We start from the raw sequence: 19,795 nt of genomic DNA on the forward strand, positions 1-19,795 counted from the left end.
TTGTCAAAGGTTCTTGGTAGTTCTAACTATTCCTTTCAACTCTCCCTTTGATTCCACACATGCCTCTTAAATAGATCTGGTGAAGGTATCTGAGTCATGGCAGCTGATGAGAAAAAAATAGAAAAAGGAAAAAAAATCAAACCAGGGTAGTCATGACAGCATTTAACTTGGCCTCTCCAAGGGTGCTTTGGTTTTAATGCTTACCAACTGTATGATCTTGAACAAGTTGCTTCACTTCTTTGCCTCAGTTTCTTCAGCTATAAAATAAGGGGACTGGACTCAATGATCTCTGAGTTGTCTTCTAACTCTAAAAGCTATGATCTTTTGTAAATAAGCAAATTATTGTTTCAAAATACTTACAGGATTAATTTCAAATGAGACTTTTGGTTTTGACAAGCAATTTATGCAATTCTGATAAAAGCAGATAAGCTATATAGAGTCAAGGGGCAGATATTGAACATACCCAATTTTACTTGAATTATCCAGATTTTTTTTTTTGGCTGAATCATCCTGCCTTAATTATTTGCTTTGTTTAACCAGCAGTGCCCTTGGGCCCCAAACCATTCTTTTCTCATGGTCTCCCAGCACTGGCAGCCTGAAAATAAAATTTCTAGAGAAAAAGGAAAGATTAAACTACATTTTCCATGAGAAAAATTTCCAGGGTTAAAGATAGCAAGTAGACACATCAGAGAGACAAACCATAGAGAACTGAGAACACAGCCAACAGATTTATAAGAAGCAAGAGTGACTTCTGGCTGAACATAGCTGGACACGTGCCCCAGTTCTCCACTTCATTTTGCCAGAGAGACCTGGTCTGAGCTGCCACAGGATTCAAGACTTTTGGGATTTTAAGACCTCAATGGAAATTCATTCAGATTTCAAATCATTCAAACTAAGGGCACAGAGAAGAGGCTATTCTAAAAAACAATCTACATCTGGCTTTGGATTATTTTTTTTTGGTGCTTTTCCCCTAAACATATTTATCCTTTTGTTCTCTTAGGCAAAAATAAGTCTAAACCACGTGAGTTCATATCAACTGAAGAAAAGTGCAAAATAGTATGTGGGATTTTATTGGAAGCTGCAAGCAACTCATGTGGACATAATCAAATTATCTGTAATCAAATGGATCATCTACTGTAAAATCCTTGCAGAAGCATAGCATCTTACTTTATCAGTTGTGTTGTTATTTTGTGTTTTCTGTTGTGTCCAACTCTTCATGGCCCCATTTGAAATTTTCTTGGCAAAGATACTGGAGTGGTTTGCCATTTCCTTCTCCAGCTCATTTTACAGATGAGGAAACTAAGGCAAATAGGGTTAAGTAAGTATCTGAGGCTGGATTTGAACTCAGAAAGATGGTCTTTCTGACTCCCGGCCTGGCACTCTATCCACTCTGTCACTTAGCTGCCCGCTATCAGTTGTATAACGGCACCCTTGTGTAATGGGTATACACAATTGATATGTAACGGGCCTTGGAACTATGTAGAGAGATTCTTGCATAGAATGCTCAGACAGTGGGTTCCCTGCCTCTTCCAGGTATAAGAATACCTAGAAATTTTCATTCCTGGCCTCTCTCTGTTCAGCCAACAGTGGATATCCCCTACATACTCTTAATCTTCTTGGGTGGAGGGAAGCTGAGCTCAAGTGGAATAAATGAACTCAGCATTCCAAAAGTACTTTATCTTTAAAAACCTCAATCAAAGTGCTCACTTGGTGATGTTTTAAGTGAATTATGAATCAGAATTAACTAGCTTGAGTTCTTGAGCAAATGCCTGGTAGTAAATAACAAAATCCTGACCACTAGAACAGATTTGTTTTTTTTTAAAGTTAGTCTGTTTTGTCTAGTTAGAAAAGATTTATGCATTTTCCATAATGCTTATAAATCTAAGCAAATGAACATGAGCTAAAAGTGTTAAAATCTAAAAGAAAACTGAAATATTTCTACACATGCAAAGTTTACTTAATATAACTCTTTCATAGCTAGCACACTCAGCTTTGAAGTATTCCTAACAAGAAGGTATATGTTCTGATACCCCAATGGCTCTGGGACCCCACTGATGTGGATACTCCTTGTAATGGTACATTTCACAATCCATCTGTGCTTGTTTATGGGCCTCTGTAAATTTACCTGGTCTACCCCTTGCTGAAGGCCTTCTTCTTATTCTCTGGACACTGCATGGCTACCAGTGGAAGGTGTATGTTGTCCACTAGTCTACCCTTGCTCTGTAACCAGCCCTCTTTTTTTCAGTTATACAAATTTTTCTAATAACATCCTTTATGTCATTTCTCCTGTGTAACTCCTTGTTTGTAATATGGTAGAGTTTACTCATTCCCACCATGCATCTACCTCTCCATTGCCTTTTGTTGTGATGCTTAACTTCAGTTCAGTTAGGAAATGGTTTATATCTTCACTCTCACTACATTTTTTCCCCCCAGAGTTGTTGACAAGTGGCAAAATGGATTGATCAGTTTCATTTCAATTTTCAGGTAAGAATGACGGGTAAAATTTAATAAGATAAAATTTAATAAGGATAAATTACTACACTTAGGTAAAATAAAGCCCTACTACACGAGTACAAATTAGGGGAGGCACAGCTAGCCAACTGTAAGAAAAAAGTAGCTAGATGGTATGGTGGATAAAGTGTTGTGCTCAGGAAGACCTGAATTCAAATCTGGTCTCAGATACTTCTAGGTGTGTGACCTTGGGCAAGTCACTTAAGCTCTGTTCACCTCAGTTTTCACAACACAAATTGGGGATCATAATAGCACCTCTCTTCCAGGATTGTGAGGATTAAGTGAGATAATGTTTGTAAAGTACTTAGCACACTGCCTGACACATATCAGGCACTTAATAAACGTATTTCCTTTTTTCCCAATAACGTTGCAGACAAAAAAGCTAATGTGATTTTAGGCTATGTTAAGAGAAGTACAAGTCTAGAATGAAGGTGGTATTAATGATTTTACTCTGTCCTGATCAGATTACATCTGGAGTACTATATTCATTTCTGAGCATTACGTTTTTAGGAAGGGTACTGAAAGCTTGAACAGTTTTATAGAAGGATGATGAAGATGTAGAGGGGACTTGAAACTATGCGTGGTACATGAGGACAAGTGGAAGGAACAGGAAGTTTATATTGGTTAAAAAACCAACAGGAGATATATAGCTATTTCACATATCTGAAGGACTGTCCTATGGAAGAGGGATAAGACTCATTTTCCTTGGTAGCAGAGGACAGAACTAAGAGCGAAGGATGGAGGCTGCAGAGCCTCTGATGTAGTACCAAGCAAAATTTCCTAGAATTCTAGGGAGCTCTAAGTGGGATGGGCTGCCTCAAGAGCTAGGAGGTTCCCCTTCCACAGAAGTTTTCACGCAATGGCTGGATATCAACTTGTGAGAGATGTTGGAGGAGAAAAACATGTTCAGGTATGGGCTGGTCCAAACACCTCCTGAGGTCTCCCAACTCTGATATTTTTCCTTTTACACTTCCTTTTACAAAAAGCAATAACATAGCCAAAGGGCAGAAAGATACAAGAGGAAAAAGCCTGAATAATTTGTTCAGTTGGATAGCTAGTTCTCAAAAAATAAGCAATCAATTATATTAAAACTTTTCAAATGAATAGTCTACCCTCCAGTTCCTCACCACTCACTCCTAAACCCTTTGCAATCTGGCTTCTATTGAAACTGTTCTCTGGAAGGTCATTAATTATCTCCTAATTGCCAAATCAACACTTTTTTCCAAGTCCTGATATTCTATGAGCTTTCCATAATATTTGTACTATTCACCTCTCCCTCCTCTTAAAGTTATTTCTTTCCTTGGTTCCATGATTCTTCAGTGTTCTGGTTCTCCTATCTTTCTGCCTCCTTGACTAGCTTCTCTTCTTTCTTCTGACCCTTCCCTGTGGGCTTTCCCCAAATTCTATCCTGAGCTGACCTTTTTCTTCTCTGTACTCTTTCTACCGGTCATCATGCTCACTTAAAAATCACTTCTATGCAGATGACTCCCAAATTTGTATCACTAACCCTAACTCAGGGATGTGCTGGAGTCAACTCTAATAGCCGAGAGGATTATTAAGTTTTTGGTGTGTATTTACACCTCAGAAGGTTATAAATAAGGGCTTGATTCATTGTTCTGTCGATTTTTCTAGGCTTAAGAAAGTATTAATAATGCAGATTAAATTTAAAAGTATGTGTGCAATATGTTCCCTTCCCCCACCCCATCCTGGCTGGGTTATGAAACATTTACTAGCAGACCCCTGTTTTGTCCTACAAATACTGCTTGAGTTCAGTAGGAGTGCAGTAGAAAGCTCAGGTCATGAAGACCAGAGTTCTAGTGATACTGGGCCAATAATAGTAATAATAACTGGCATTTATATAGCACAACAAGGTTTGCACAGTGCTATACCTGATGTCATTTGAGTTTCCCAATACCTCTCCCTGACCTCCCTCTCCAGGTCCAGTCCCACAGGAGTCAATGGACCTGGTGACATTACCTGTGTGACTTTGGGCAAGTCACCAACGTCCCTTGTTTCCTCCTCTATGAAATGGTGGGGGTGGGGTGGGCTAGATGTCTTCTGAGGTCTCTTCTGATACTGAATCTATGATCTTATGATTCTTTCCTTTCCATTCCAACTATTGCCACCCTAGTTCAGGTTTTAATGACCTCTCTCATGTAACACTTCAATAGTTCACTAAATTATCTCTGTGCCTTCTTTCCTTCTTTCCTCTGACCTATCTTGCATAGCATAGCTGTTACTTTCCTCTTTTGATTATGTCATCATCTACCCTTGTTCAAAATCCTTAATTGAATACCTCTTGTTCTTCGAGGTCACAGACAGTGTCTGACTGTTTTTTTTCATTCCTCATAGCACTCTGAGCGAGTAGTTGATCAATATTTGTGAAATGAATGAATGAAGCAATGAATGATGACTCTGTGACTTCCCTGGTCCAATCTATATATACCACTGGATCGCTAGCCTTCATTTTTAAGGTTCTATTTATTATCACTTCCTACCTAGCTGTGATTATCTCAGATTCTGGCCCTTCATTATGAGTTGTTTATATTCACAGTGCCACTCTGAACTAGCCACAGCCATGTGGATTCCCCCCTCCCTGGGCCCCCAATTGCATTGTTCTCCTTTCACATAAAAGAGTGAAAGCAAAAGGCCACCTGTGGAGCCTTCTAGTTGAAGGATTTACTTTCAAAGGTTGAGCTAGTTTAATAAAGCAATTAAGAAGGCTGGCTGCATGTGTGGCCAGAAACACCTGACAGTGAGAAAAGGGTCTCACCTTTTCAAACTGGTCCAATCTGCTAAGGGAGGGGCTTTCCTACCTACTCTATCTGCTCTTCCTCCTATCTTCCAGCTTGCTTGCCAAAGGCAAGTCGTAAGTCTGGCACCAATTCTAAATGAGACCTTTAAAACTAAAGTTTTAGTCTTTTTTTGCTACCACACAAGTGTCTCAGGAAAAACAGTGGGAAGAGCCCAGATACCTGAAAACTTTCAAGGCATAAATACTTAATGTTATGCTACTGAGTATTCATTATTTATAGGGGGTTAGGATATGGATACCCATTGGTTAAATCTTAATTTAGGTAAAGGCAGGCTTTTTTTTCATCTGCTTCACTTTGTTGGTGGAGAATTGGCTTTTACATTAAGCAATACATTACCAAGAAAAGGAATGGCAGCTTCAGGAAAGCAGTGTTCAGAAAGGACAGTGTAAAAGAAGCATGACATTGTGTTTGGTCATGGGAGGGAAGGTCATATAGTATAATATTCTCATCCCTACCCTAGTTTGTATTTGTTTTTCTGAAAATGGTCAATCATCAGCAACTCCGGCCAGATTTTGCATTCTCCATGTTATTGATATCTGTCTTGCTCATGGCGTTTCCCATGCCATGTGGGTATGCAAAACTCCTACTTTGATGTTTGACTGTTGTGTGGGGGTGACCTTGGATTCTCAAAGACTGTGCCAGGGAGAGGAAGCTCTAGCAGGGTCTGCCATTCTGGAAAAATTTAGAGTAATTTCCTATTGACAGTCTATGTCTTTTTTTCTGAGGACCAGCCTAGTTAAATATGGAAGAATCTTTTTTACTAGAATGCTGGGAACTAGGTGATAAATTCTTTGGCCTGTGAAAACCCATTAATATTTTCCATGAAGCTGTGCTTGGCACATAGTAAGTGCCTAATAAATGATTCCATTCATTTATTAGACATTAACATATGTGTGGATCTGTATTAAATGCACGTAAATTGTGGTAAAGGACCCAATTATTCACAGAATGAAATAATCCAGCAAGACGAGTGAACAGAAAAAACAAATACTGATTAAGTTTGATACCACAAAGCTAAGGAGGTACTTGTTTCCTTTCTTACTCACTAGTCGTCTCTTCATCTTTCTTAGACAAAAGCCACACAGTTAAACAAAATAAAGGTATGGACAACAATTTGGATAATTCATGGAAGAAACATGAATTTCTCAAGTAACCATGGGTATGAAGACTTGACCTCTATCTTTCTGCTCTATTCACTTCATTAGACAACACTGCCCAAGGATATTATATTGTACACATTTGATTAGCTAGAGGCAACAATAAACTCTTATGTCCCTATTACTTATGTGCCAAGAGACCATCTTAAATAACTCACCAAAAATTCCTTGAAGAATGTTATATAAACCTAACATGAAAAATTGCCCAGTGACCAAGTTTAAATACAAACTGTAAGTAGCATTTGGTATTAAGTGGGCTCAAGAGAACTCCTTAGAGTATATCCATTCAGCAGTTGCTTTCCTGTTGCAAAGAGAGGCTGCTGAAGTGAAAAAGACTGCCACCACAGTACATCTAAGCATCTACAAGGAATTCTTGATGGAGTTCTTTACAGCTGTTTGTTCTGTCATGCCCACATTGGAGCACGCTTGCGGGTACATGCACACACACTCTCCTCCCCCCTGCCACATTGTTCTAAGAGAGATCACTCAAAAAATCTTACATTTCAGCAGCGACAACTGAAAGAAACAACAGTTGCCTGGTACAGCTGTAGACTGAATGCAAAGGTCAAAAAGTGGTAACAAGCAAATGTGTCTCCAACTGTGAGCACAGAACAGAGGACAGTTATTTTTCAGGAGAAATGTTCCTTTGGAAACCTGAATTCTCAGAGGGTATGCTGTCAATTACTTAAAAAAAGACACCATCACACACAAGTCCACTTCCTCTTATCTCCAAATCCAATTCAAGGAAAAAGAAGAAAAACAAATTACAGTGGAAAGCACTGGGGATGTTAAGTTGAGGTTTGCTATCTTTGTGATACTCATATGAAACAATAAGTACCTGGCTCTAAGTTACTTCTGTATCAAAATGGAATTTTAAATAATCTCCCAATGGCCATTTGATCAACTAATTCTTCCTAATGTTGTTTCTTATTTCCCATAAGCACATACCTACGAAAGCTGTTAAAAGCCCCTTTTGCCCTGCTTTGCGGGGGGTTCTGTGATTCATGTTATAACTCTATGTAATTCATTTTTTTTGGTTGTGTCCTAAACAGCATAAGTGAGGAGAAATCTATTTGATTATTTATTAGAGCAGACTGTGTTGTTATTTATTCTGTCACTCTCAAGAGTCCCTATCATGGGTTCACATTTTTCAAACCATGCATGAAAATGTATTTTTGGAATTTGAGGTGGAAACAAAAAAATTACAGAGATAATTCTTTGGGAAAAGGTGTAAAAATAATACATAAAACTGTGAAATTTAGAGATGGAAGGGACTCTGGAGATCATTTTGTATAAATATCCATCTGAATCAGGTACAACTAATAAATTTCCTAAGACTACATCAAAAAGATCCAGAAACACCCTAATGTCCACACACAAAATCTCTAGTACTTTACATCATTTCTAGCAGATTCTCCTGGGGAAGAAAGGTGTGAATTGATCAGCAAAACATGTCTTTATGACCATGCCATCAAGCTCTTTGTGCATACAGTGAACAGTACTGTTTCTGATCTTTCCATAAAAATACTCTTACTCAGTGTTGGACAGAACTATCACCCTTTCCTTTGTGAACTAAAATAAACTCAACTCTTTGTAAAGGATCAATAATTTGAATGGAATATTCCTATAACTATACAGATTGGCCCAAAGTTTCTTATGCTAAGTACTTACATTACATAGTATCTTTGTGCCCAGCTAACAGAAAGTTTGAATCTATACATTAAAATCAAGGAAAGACTAAATATTTTCCTTTAACGAATCATTTACTTTTTACTATTCTCTTTGAAATTCCATAGCACAGAAGAGGCTGAGCCAAGGTGAAGTGGTAAGAAGTAGTATGGTGAGTTCCCTTCATAAAAATGTCTCTAAGCAGATCTAAAAAATGGGCCAGACCAAATCTTCATGGGGAAATTCAGAAAGTGTCACAGTGAGTCATTTGCCTAGCCTAGCTTGGCATAGGGAAAGAGACAGGAAGGTCTATGGACACTGGAGACTAGTGGGGATGGGAGCTTGTTGCATGAAATCTTCTGGCACTCCAGCTTAAGGGGAGGTCTCAGACCCCTATCAGGGCACCATCAGATCCGTACTAAGGCACTGAGATGGAGACAGGTGCTGACCAGAGGCTTTGTCACTAACCAGTTCTGGGTCACAGATCCAGAGCCAACTGAAAAGAGGACCTGCATACGGGGGGAGAGGGGTGGTGGTGTTCCCAAGGAGAGAGACCCTGGACATTCCCGATGAAAAAGACCAGAGATGCACAAAAACCTTGAAATTCAAATATAGGAATGAAGAGAAACATGGAAAGGTAAATATGAATAAAATTATGATAATTAAACAAGGATAATCTGCTTATATTCAAACATAAGGAGATGATACACGTGTCCTATCTGAATCCTATCATCATCAACAGTCATAGAGGATGATCGATTAGACAAGACCTGGGAGTAGTTCTAGTATGTCTTGATGATCTTAAGAATGGAAAGAGGGGAAGAATTATACACAGGAGTAGAGGGGAAAGGAAGATTAGGGAAAATGATCTCACATAATCAGGGTACATATACAAACAATAAGGAGGGTGTGAGTAGGGGGAGAACTCACACTCGAACCTCACTTTCATCTGAACTGGCCAAAAGAAGGAAAAATACGCAAACACACATATGCTTAGTTGGATGTGGAAATATATTTCACTCAATAAGGAAATAGGAGGGAAACGGGAGAGGTGGAGAAAATTAGAGGAAGGATAGATTAAGGAAGGAATTAGACCTAAGCAAACAAATTATAAGGATGTATGAAAATATTAATAGCTCTTTTGGAGTTGGCAAAGAATGGGAATCTGAGGGGGTGCCCATATTAGGAATTCAATGAACAAGTTATGATATATAAATGTAATGTGATATATTGTGCTGAATGAACTATCAGTGCAATGAGCAAACATGAATCCAGAGGACTAATCACATAACATGTGACCCACTACTAACAGACAGGTGAAGTACTCAGAATGCACTCAGAATGCATAATGAGACAAGTATCTTTTTGGATATGGCCAACATAGAAAGTTGTTTTGACTGACTATTTGTGTTTGTAATGGGTTTAGTTCTTCCTGTGTTCTCAATTGGGACAGGAGATAGGAGAGTGAGAAAGTGGATTTTGTCTGATTAAAACAATAAAATACGTATTTTTTTAAATCCATAGCACTGCTATTTAATACTATTCCTTTCACCTAAGACTTTCAATACAATTCAATTTATCTTTGTTTATTTTCAGGTTACTACTAAGGTATGTGAGAATAATTTCATTTTATAGCTGGAGAAATTCAGGCTCAAAGTTTGCTGACATTATCCTATAATGAGACAGTAATTAGTTGAAGGAATCTTGATTATCAATTCATTAATCTCTAACCAGAACCTGTTATAGGTCACTTCATTGTTGCAAAGACCTAGTTATTTCTTTTTTGCAGCAAACAAATTTATAATGATAGTGATATAAAATCAGCCTTAGGCAGACAACTTGCTTATAGGCAATGCTTAAAAAGAGACTGCAATGGTTGCTGTCATATGCTCTGATACTTAAATACATACATACATACATACATATACATACAACCCTTCTTATCAAAGTTTTTATTGTGAGGTCTCCTCATAAATTGTGAGAACATAACAGAAGGAAAAGTTATACATGCTGTGAACTAATTTTCCCCCCTTTTTTATTTAGGCAGCTAGGTGGCACAGTGGGCAGAGTGCCAAGCCTGGTGTTAGGAAGACGAGTTCAGATCTGGTCCCTTAGGCAAGTCACTTCACCCTGTTTATCTCAGTTTCCTCATCTGTAAAATGGGAATAATAATTGCATCTACATTCCAGTGTTGTTGTGAGGATCAAGTGAGATAACTATTGTAAAGTGCTTAGCACAGGGCCTGGTACATAATAAATGCTAATAAATAAATAAATGTTGATGATGATGACGATGGTGATGTTGCACAGTAGGGGAAGTGACTTAGGGCAAGTGACTCAAAGTAAAAGCTTGAACAAACTTGGAAGACCCAGGCTCCCTTGCATGAGCACATGCTCTTCCATGATCTTCATCCTTCTGCACAAACACCAGCCTCCAGCAGTCTGAAAGGTTGGGTGGAAGAGAAAGACAGCCATGGAAGAAGAGAGCCCTTCCTTTGATATGAAATTTCAAATAACCACTCTTCACACAAACAGATGGCAAACCTTCTAGTTAAAAAAAATTTCTGTATGAAGTCACACCAACACTCCCCAGTAATGAAGTTATAAAAAAGAAGAAATATGGTAGAGGAAGTTCTATAAAACTTAACAAATTGGCATTCTAACTCTAAATTAAAGTGGCAGTTAGGTGCATGTTGGCAATATATCAGCCTCCTATTGCTATCTCCATTTCTCTGTTGTCTCTCACCATTCCCAGGTACCAGAACTGGTCACTGATGCTCTTCCACTATGAACTCTCCCAGATGGATCTCTGGCTCCTTTCTTGGTGTCATGTTGATTGGTGAGAGCATCAGGCACCTGACTACTCTCCTGTCTTCCCACAGATTCTGTTTCTCTTTCCCTTACTTATTTGCCACCTCTTGCTCTGGGAAGAGTAACCAAATCAATACTTCCATTACTTCTGGAAATGGCACATCATTCAGTGGCCCTATGGTTCCATTCACCATTCCCATGACTTCATCTTTCCCTGCTTACCTCTCTCCTATATGTGTTCCCTCCTCGTATCACAAGGTAAGCTCTGTGAAGGCAGGGACTGTCTTTTTTCTTTTTTTGTATTTCTATCCCCAGGACTTTGAAACAATGTGTGGCACACAGTATGCACTTAATAAACATTTTTTTCATTCATTTATTCATTCAGCAAGGGGGAATCCTTTAGCTGATTAAAAGGAAACATATGAGTGGGAGGTTATGAGCTATTTTCTAGAGAAGATTCTGACCTTATAGGTACCTAAAACCAGGGCTAGCTTTCTTGGGCTCACAGGTGAGGAGTCATGGGTGCTACACAGAAAGTAAGGGGACACTTACCGTTTTGCTCCAAGAAAGGCCTGTTGTATGGTGTTCCTTGATGTATGCTTGAAGCTCGGTCCAGATGTTCAGGTAGGACTTCACCCAATCCACGTGGCGTAAGTCACTTAATCAGTGAGAGAAAGACACAATCATGTAAGAGAATGGTGATTGTTTTTTAATGCTACATTTATGCCTGCTAATCCAAAAGACCTGAACCAACTGCTTTTTCTATTTCTTCTCCCCCATTTATCTCCAAGAAGGGGAAAAACATGTGTGGAAATCATTTGCATATTCCAGATCTGATGTCTGTCTAGACCAACCAAGCTGAAGTGATAACTGCAGCTATCACGTTGTTTTGCTTGAGAGGCACCTCCTGAATGATTTGACCTGGCTGTTTACTTCTAAAGTGTCACTGGTGTGCATAATGTCTTATAGCTATTAAAAAGTAAACCTAAGTCTTGCTCTTCGGCCCTTCTCGTTTTAAGAAAATATTTCATCCAAATAAATCCAGTCAGGTAAAAAGAAGAGCAAAAGGAATCTCAAATTAAGTGGCATCCCACTTAATTTATCAATTAAGGAATTTGAAAAGTTCTTCCATTTCTCCAAATATGGCAAGCTTTTATGTATTCATGGATCTGATATAAGAGTTTTACCTTAGGATCTTTTTTTTAATTTTAAAAACTTTTCTCAATAAATACACACAAATGTATGTATGTGTGTATGCACGTATAGGTACCATACTACTTCTAAAGGCTGTCTCAACAATATAGACTCTATTCTTTTAATGAGAGCTCTTTAAAAGGATAAAATGCAAAGGTATAAATAAATAATGGCAATTTCATGTGGTGATTTTAAAAAATTAGTACACAAAACTGTTGTATAAAAATATATTTACTGCGTAAATAGGTGACTAGACAATTGACAGGCAGGGGAGGTATGGGGTGAAGCTGCCTTGAAGCCCAGGCAGGGCAGCCTCATACAGGGAAGTTTGTAGACCACATTCAACTAGAGGAAAAAATATAGTAGTAGGGACCCCTTTGTGACTTCCATGTGACTTCTGCCTCCTATCCAAGGTGAGCTAGAGGACAAAAGTAGTATGATTATAGGTCACAGTACGGTTTTAGGTAAGCCAAATTTGGGAGAAAAAATGAGGTATAAATTGAACAAATACCATATATGGATGATGTACGCGTGTGTGTGTGTGTGTGTGTGTAATCGTATACACTGAGTATATTTTTGCAACGATAATAAAAACTGACATCGAGGTAGCACTTTTAAAGTTTGCAAAGTACTTGGTACGTGTAATCTCATTTGGGTCCCAAAGCAATTCTCTGGGGCAGATACAAGTACTGTTATTCTCATATTGTGGCTGAAGGAGTTGAAGTTTCCTGAGGTGAACGTGTCAGTGGTGACACAGCATGTTAGAAGAAGGATTAGAACCTAGGTCTTCCTGACTCCAAGTCCATGTAAACCTGGGTGGGCAAAACCATTTTTTTCACCATGATAAGCTTGTCTCACTTTAACTTGATGGACCAGTCCATCAGTGCTCAGTTCTAACTTATAAAGTGTTGGAAAGGGAGACTTACAAAGTTAGTTGCATGTATTTAAAAATGATATTTATTTTTTGTTTTTCTGGACTTGACAAACACCTATGACAATAAACATTCCCATGTGCAAAGAACACCTTGAGGATTATACATGAAACTTGTGACTATCATATTCAGCTTGCTGTATTAAAAAGTATATAATAAATTCAACATGTTAATTTCCAAACTATCCACCTTGTCTGTCTCCCCCTGAAGTTCTCTTTGGTGTCTTATTTTTAAAATGCTTCCATGATCCGCTAGAGCAGGCTAAGGTCTACAAACTTGTTTTTCATCTACATTCTGATAAATGTATTTCAGTATAATTGGTCTCCTTTGCAATCATATGTATTTTGTTTTATGGATTTAAAAGCATCATTCTGAGAAGGGGTCCATAGACTTATTTGCTAGGCTGCCAAAGGGATCTGTAACAGACAAAAAATGTTAAGAAGCTTTGGGCTAGAAGTATTTATTGAAGGATAAACAGAATCAGCCACAATTGCCATGGAAAAAATCTGTACCAGGGATAAGATATAGATAAAAGAGAGATAGTGATGAAACCAAAAACAACCAGCTTGTTCTGGTCCCTCAATGAGGGGGAATACCAGCCAGTCAATACCCTTGTTTGATTGATAACAAGCAGACACAGAGAGCCTGCTGTACACAGCCCTGTAATGAAGATGTTAAGAGGACAGTCAGAGGTCATCATCAGCCTGTCTTTCAATTCTGGTGCTTTTTTTTTTTTTAAAGGGAAGAACAGCTCAGTGACTACAGTATCCCACAAGATGCAGTTGTGAAAATTTTCTGTATGCCCTGAATGAAACTGCAAGTAGTGGAAGAATGAAGCAAGCTTGGGTCCATCTGCAATACAGAGAAAGAACTGATATTGTTTGAATACAGACCGAAGCATGCTATTTTTCACTTTCATTCTTTTTCTTTTGAGTCTTGTACAAAATGACTAATCAGGAAATGTTTCACATGATTGCACGTGTACAACCTATATCTGATTGTTTACCATCTCAGGGAGGTGGAGGGAGAAGGGGCAGAGGGAGGGTGGGAAAGACAGATAGAATTTGTAATGCAAAACTACAAAAATGTGAAAATTATTTTAACATGTAATTGGGGAAAAATAAAATATATATTAAAAAAGTAGGTGATCACTCAGGGTTGTGGGATATGGGGTATTACGCATCCCTAGGGTGTTCTGTCCCTGGCAATGATGGGCCAGTTTATGGCCAGGATTCTGGTTTTACTGGAAGCTAGGTGGATGAGTTCTTCTGGCAGTGGTTCTACAAGGCTTATAACAGACTTGCCCTTGATGTTGCCAGAAATACTCTTTCCAGCCAAATTCTGACATTTATGGGCTAGCCCCAGATTGTTTTTGTGGTATCAGAACACTAACTCCGACAGAAGAGGAAGCCTCAACTCCTCAGCACTGCAGCTGAGATGCCAATTGGTAAGAGGTACTGTTACTCCCCTTCCCCCTACAGGGGTAAGGAGTGATGCTCAGGAAGTGAGGCGGGTAGAGAAGAGGACCTGCCAATGGGAAAACAGAACATTTCTAAGTTGGTCTGTAGGAAAAATAAGGAAGGCTGAGTGATGCCAAGTGTTTTCTTTGTGTTCATGTAGGATAAGCTTAGAGGCCCTTTGAATCGATGCTAAACATGGCTTAAGTAACTTGACTCATTCTGCGTGTGTGTGTGTAGCAATAGATTTTTTTTTTACCTCCAGCAATCACTAATATGAAGGTGACCTTTTAGCAATTATTGATCTCATGTTTTAAAAAGGAAAATGACTTACAAACCCACTGCCCTCAAGTAATTCATATTATAATGTCCTACAGTATCTGAGATATGAGAGACAATTTGGACTCAGTCTTGTCTGGGTAAATGAACATAACCCATGCTCTCTGGATGAGTAGTTATGTTACCAGGAGAGAAAGAGGAGCATGACAGACCTTGGGGAATAATTGTTCCTGTGCCACAAAGAACCATCTCTACTGAGAACAATGAAGATGCCAGGTTCTCTTTGTTGAGTCATCCAAGCATAACTTCCCGAGTTCAGGATGAACTTGACATTAGTACGTAGCTACAGACCATGACGTTTAATCAAAATGTGTCTACTCTCTGTGACGGCAATAATGATGTCATTGTTGACAGTAAAATTTCAGCCAAAATTTTAAATAAGAAAAAAAATAAAGATGACCAATAGAAAAAGTATACTGTGAAATGTACTATACATTCATATATATTATTTATAATTCTTATTTGTTTCATTTGCCACTTAAAATAGTAATTTATTTAATTATACAATGTGCTTGTTTCCTGTTCTCACTTTTAGAGCTATGCTGGTAAGGTGAAGTGGGATCTTAATCATTGAATCCCTCAAATTCATTTCACTTGAAATATACAGATTTGCGACAAAAATGATAGTGGCATCCCCCCCCCAGAGAAGCTTCATGACCCCATTTGGGGTTTTCTTGACAAAGATACTGGAGTGGTTTGCCATTTCCTTCTTCAGCTTATTTTACCAGGGTTAAGTTGAATTCTCCAGGGTCACACAACTAGTGAGTGTCTGAGGCTGGATTTGAACTTGGGTCTTTCTGACTACAGGCCCAGCGTTCCATCTGGTACAACACTTAGCTGCTATTGATAGTTGAGAGTAATGATATAGATAAAGTTTACCTAAATTTCAGCCAAACACTTAACAAACCTTTCTTTTGGATAAGACAAAAAGAGATCTGGACTAGAAGACATTATAGTTAGTTTGATTCTGAATTACTTGGTGTCATCTTGGTGTCAGAGAAGTGGCAAAGTGTCCCAGATCTTTGACTCTGGCCCTATTGCATATTTTTGTGGATGACTTGGATGAAGGCACAGATAGTGGCTTATTAGATTTTCAGATGAGGCCAATATGGGAGGGATCCCTAACATGCTGGATGACAGGCAGGATTCAAAAATATCTTGATGGACTAGAACAATGGGTTGAATTGAATAAGAAGGTATTTCACGTAGATACATGTAAGGAATATGTAAATGAACAAATACAAGGTACTTGTTCAATACAAGTTAAAATCAGTTGTATCAGACACATGACAAAGGGAGACATTGTTAGACAATAGCTCCTGGGGAGAACATGAGACCATTTTTTGGTGGACTTTGAGCTCAATATAAGTTGATAATAAGTACGACATGACAGCCTCCAAAATTTCTGAGAACACTTCAAAATCTCAGATCCTGTGATTCTGCATCTTAATTATCTCAAACCAGGATCTCCCTCTCATCTGTCCTTTTCTTCTTTACATAGCTTCATTTTCTGATTTCTCCCTTCCCGAATTTTACAAATTACCAACATTTACAAATTGATGTTAGTAAAGGAAATAAAAAATAGTGTATATGCTGGAAAGAGTAAAGACTGCTAGATTTTGCACCATGGGTCTGAGACCAGCTAAAAGTCACTCAAAATGCTCTGGGCCTGGGTTTTCTCATCTGTAAAATGTGGATAATAATACTTGTATCACCAACCCTCTTGTAACTGTTTGATAAAAGCCCTTTGTAAACCTTAAGACATTTGTAGAAATGTGACATTTTTAGATTACAGCAAAAATGAGGAAAATATACAATGTACACAAACCTGGTGAAGTTGTTCATCACAAGAATAATAATAAAGAAGTGATATATTAAATATCGGGATATTAGTTTTATTTACGATTTTGTTTTGTCTCTCTGAATATATACATTGAATTTCAAAGATTTCTGAAAGAAAGAATGGGCTTTGCTAAGCAATAGTAGCATGACCACTTCTCAATGATCAACTCCAAAGCAAGGACAATAAAAATAAGGCAACATACCTGTGCTTGTAGTCCTTTAAGACCCTGTTGGTATAAAACGTAGCAGCATCATTCATCTCCTTGACATAAGGACCTGGTTTGGGGGACTAAGAGAACAGCACCATCACCCCAGCATAGAAGAAAAAAAAATAACAAAGCAAGAAAACAGTTCAGAGAAAAAAAGATAAGCAGTTGAGGTGGTGATACTTCAAAGTTATTAAGCAAAAAATGAGTGCATTAAGGCTAGGGAGGGCAATTTCATAGGTCGCACAGAACACGTTAAGCAGAATAAACATTTGGTGTAGGCTGAAAAGAAAGAGGAAAAAGCCTCCGCTGATGCATCAGGTTGAAGATGAAGGAACAGGAAAATGGAGTTTACATCTTTTTACATGTATAAATATTAGTGGTGTCTTCAACTACAAAAGAGTGCCAAGATGAAGAATCCCCAAATTATGGTGTAGGCTTACCACTGCTATCCACCCTAGTGCAGGGATGCTTTCACTCACAGCTGAAAGATGATTAAACATTTGACTCCCCCGATTTCTCTCTCTGAAAGTTTGTATTTCCTGAATCTTTTCCGATATTGGTTTAAGAAGTGCAGCCACATCATTCTGCAAACAGCAAAATATGAAATATTGTTATTGACGACAGAACAGAAACAAAGATGCACTATCCATGTTGGCCGAATCTGAAGCTGCCAAGATTTTCCACTTGTCTGGTGGTCTAAAGTAAACATATGGGAAGTTTCCAGAACAGAATGAGTTAGGTTTTTTTCCCCATTACAACTTCCAAATAATCATCTCCTAAACTTTCAAAAATTCACATCTTTTCCCAGGCTAATAGTACTATTTTCTAAGACATCACAAAATATAACAGCATCAAAACCCTTCTATGTAGTCAAGGTCCATAATGCACATAGTGAAATGAAACACCAAGGAAAAAGAACTTTTATATTCATCCAGTGCTTGATAAATATGATCTCATTTGAGGATCCTTGTGAAGTATTTCAAGAATTATTATTCTACTTCGCAGATAAGAAAACCAAACCCTGGCCATAAAGGAATGACTTGTCCCCAGATCACACAGGTTTGGTCAGGACAAAACTGATTAGAACTCAGATTTGTTTTTATACCACATCCAATGTACTTTCCATCACAACCTTCTTCCAGAATAATTTTAATTATCCTGAAAACATCAATGAGTAACTTAGAACTAAAACTGTTTTTCTTCTAGTTGAAATGATCTAGTTTATCTTTCAACAATATAAACTCATTCATAGTTGCCAAATTTTAAAGTCCCTGGATGTTGGGTAAACTTGGCCTATAATTATTAGACATGGTGACTTCTGCTGAATCAATCACTTGACATGCCGTTCAAGTGGAAACATATTACTGAAATAGCCTCTATAGAAATGCTATATTATTTCACAATTTCTCACTTGCATTCTCTCCTCTGCCTCCTTCCAAATTTTAAGGAGTAAATAAAACAGCTCCCTACTACCCAATCATTTCCCCTTTGTGATGTGCCACTTAACCTTTGAAGCCTTGTTATGAGCAGCTGAAGAGATGTGAGCTGCACTCAATCAAAACCTATTTACTGAAAGTAAAATCCTTTGCTTAAAATCTGCTTGCTTTCCAATCATTCTCATCAAGCCACTGGAGACTCTATTTTAAAAATTTTCACCACTATGAGGGTGGAAAGGAAGGAAAAGGGAAGGTAGTTATCTTCTGCTGCTTTGTTGTAATTGAGTTGTTTCAGTCATGTTTATTTTTTTTTGGGGGGTGTTAGGCGATAGGGTTAAGTGACTTGCCCAGGGTCACACAGCTAGTGTTATGTGTCTGAGGCCAGATTTGAACTCAGGTCCTCCTGAATCCAGGGCTGGTGGTCTATCCACTGTGCCACCTAGCTGCCCCAGTCATGTTTGATTATTGTAGAAGGTGGGACTTCAGTTTATCCTGTATGTATCGTATCTTGTTGGTAGGTATTTTGCATGTTGCCTCTCCCATTGGACTGTGAGCTCCTTGAGGGCAGGGATTGTCTTAACTTATTTCTTAGCAAAGCAACTGGTACATACATAGTGCTTAATAATGCTAGTTGACTGACATATAGGAGAGACCTATGTAGTGAGTTAAGAACTTTAATAAGTTTGATAGCTTCCATTTTGGTAGGATTTTAAGGTGCTATGTAAGGAAGAGGAATTTGAAGTGATGTTTCTTGTATGGCTATGAAATTTGGCAGCTTCTGCAGCTGAAAATGGGGGCAGCTAGGCGGCACAGAGGCAGGTAGGTGGCACAGTGGATAGAGCTCCAGACCTACAATCAGGGGGACCTAAGTTCAAATCCAGCCTCAGACACTTACTAGATGTATGACCCTGGGCAAGTCACTTCACCCTGTTTGCTCAGTTTCCTCATCTGTAAAATGAGCTGGAGAAGGACATGACAAACCACTCCAGTACCTTTGCCAAGACGACCTCAAACAGGGTCATGAAAATTCAGACATGACTGGACAACAACCTACAAGTCAGGCTTGAAAAGCCTTTCTGGAATCAGTGTTTAAAAAGCAAACATTTCCTTCTACTTAAAGCAGGCAAAAGTAACCACAATGCAATGATGACCAGCAGTCTCTCAAAGCATTCTCCCAAAAGGCACCAAATTTTGGTCTGTGGCTGCCACTTTAGAGACCCCAGCTGCAACAATTTGCTAAGCTATAACAGTCTTAATGCTCGGACCCTTTGAGAAAAGCCAGGAGAGCTGAATTGTTGCTGATTGCTGGCTTATTGCCCTCAGAGAAAAACAACCAGGGCCTATGTATTTATAATATTAGATAGATTTATTAAGTCTATTCTTGTTTATCTCTGACTTCCCAAGAACAAACCATAAAATTTGAG

At 38.5% G+C, this 19,795-nt stretch overlaps 1 protein-coding gene across 2 annotated transcripts in view; it reads right to left on the reverse strand.

Moving 5' to 3' along the window:
* Nucleotides 1-19,795, reverse strand: part of CAP2 (cyclase associated actin cytoskeleton regulatory protein 2) — a 157,740-nt gene that overhangs the window by 25,916 nt on the left and 112,029 nt on the right. For both annotated transcript variants that reach the window (XM_020986807.2, XM_020986806.2), the window contains exons 5-7: nt 17,376-17,519; nt 16,930-17,015; nt 11,515-11,620 (exon numbers count right to left, since the gene is read on the reverse strand). In XM_020986807.2, coding sequence (XP_020842466.1) covers nt 11,515-11,620; nt 16,930-17,015; nt 17,376-17,519 — 336 coding nt within the window. The remainder of the gene's footprint in view (nt 1-11,514; nt 11,621-16,929; nt 17,016-17,375; nt 17,520-19,795) is intronic.

Source organism: Phascolarctos cinereus, unplaced genomic scaffold (genome assembly GCF_003287225.1).
Source record: "Phascolarctos cinereus isolate Bilbo 61053 unplaced genomic scaffold, phaCin_HiC Scaffold_4;HRSCAF=312, whole genome shotgun sequence".
Taxonomy (NCBI): domain Eukaryota; kingdom Metazoa; phylum Chordata; class Mammalia; order Diprotodontia; family Phascolarctidae; genus Phascolarctos; species Phascolarctos cinereus.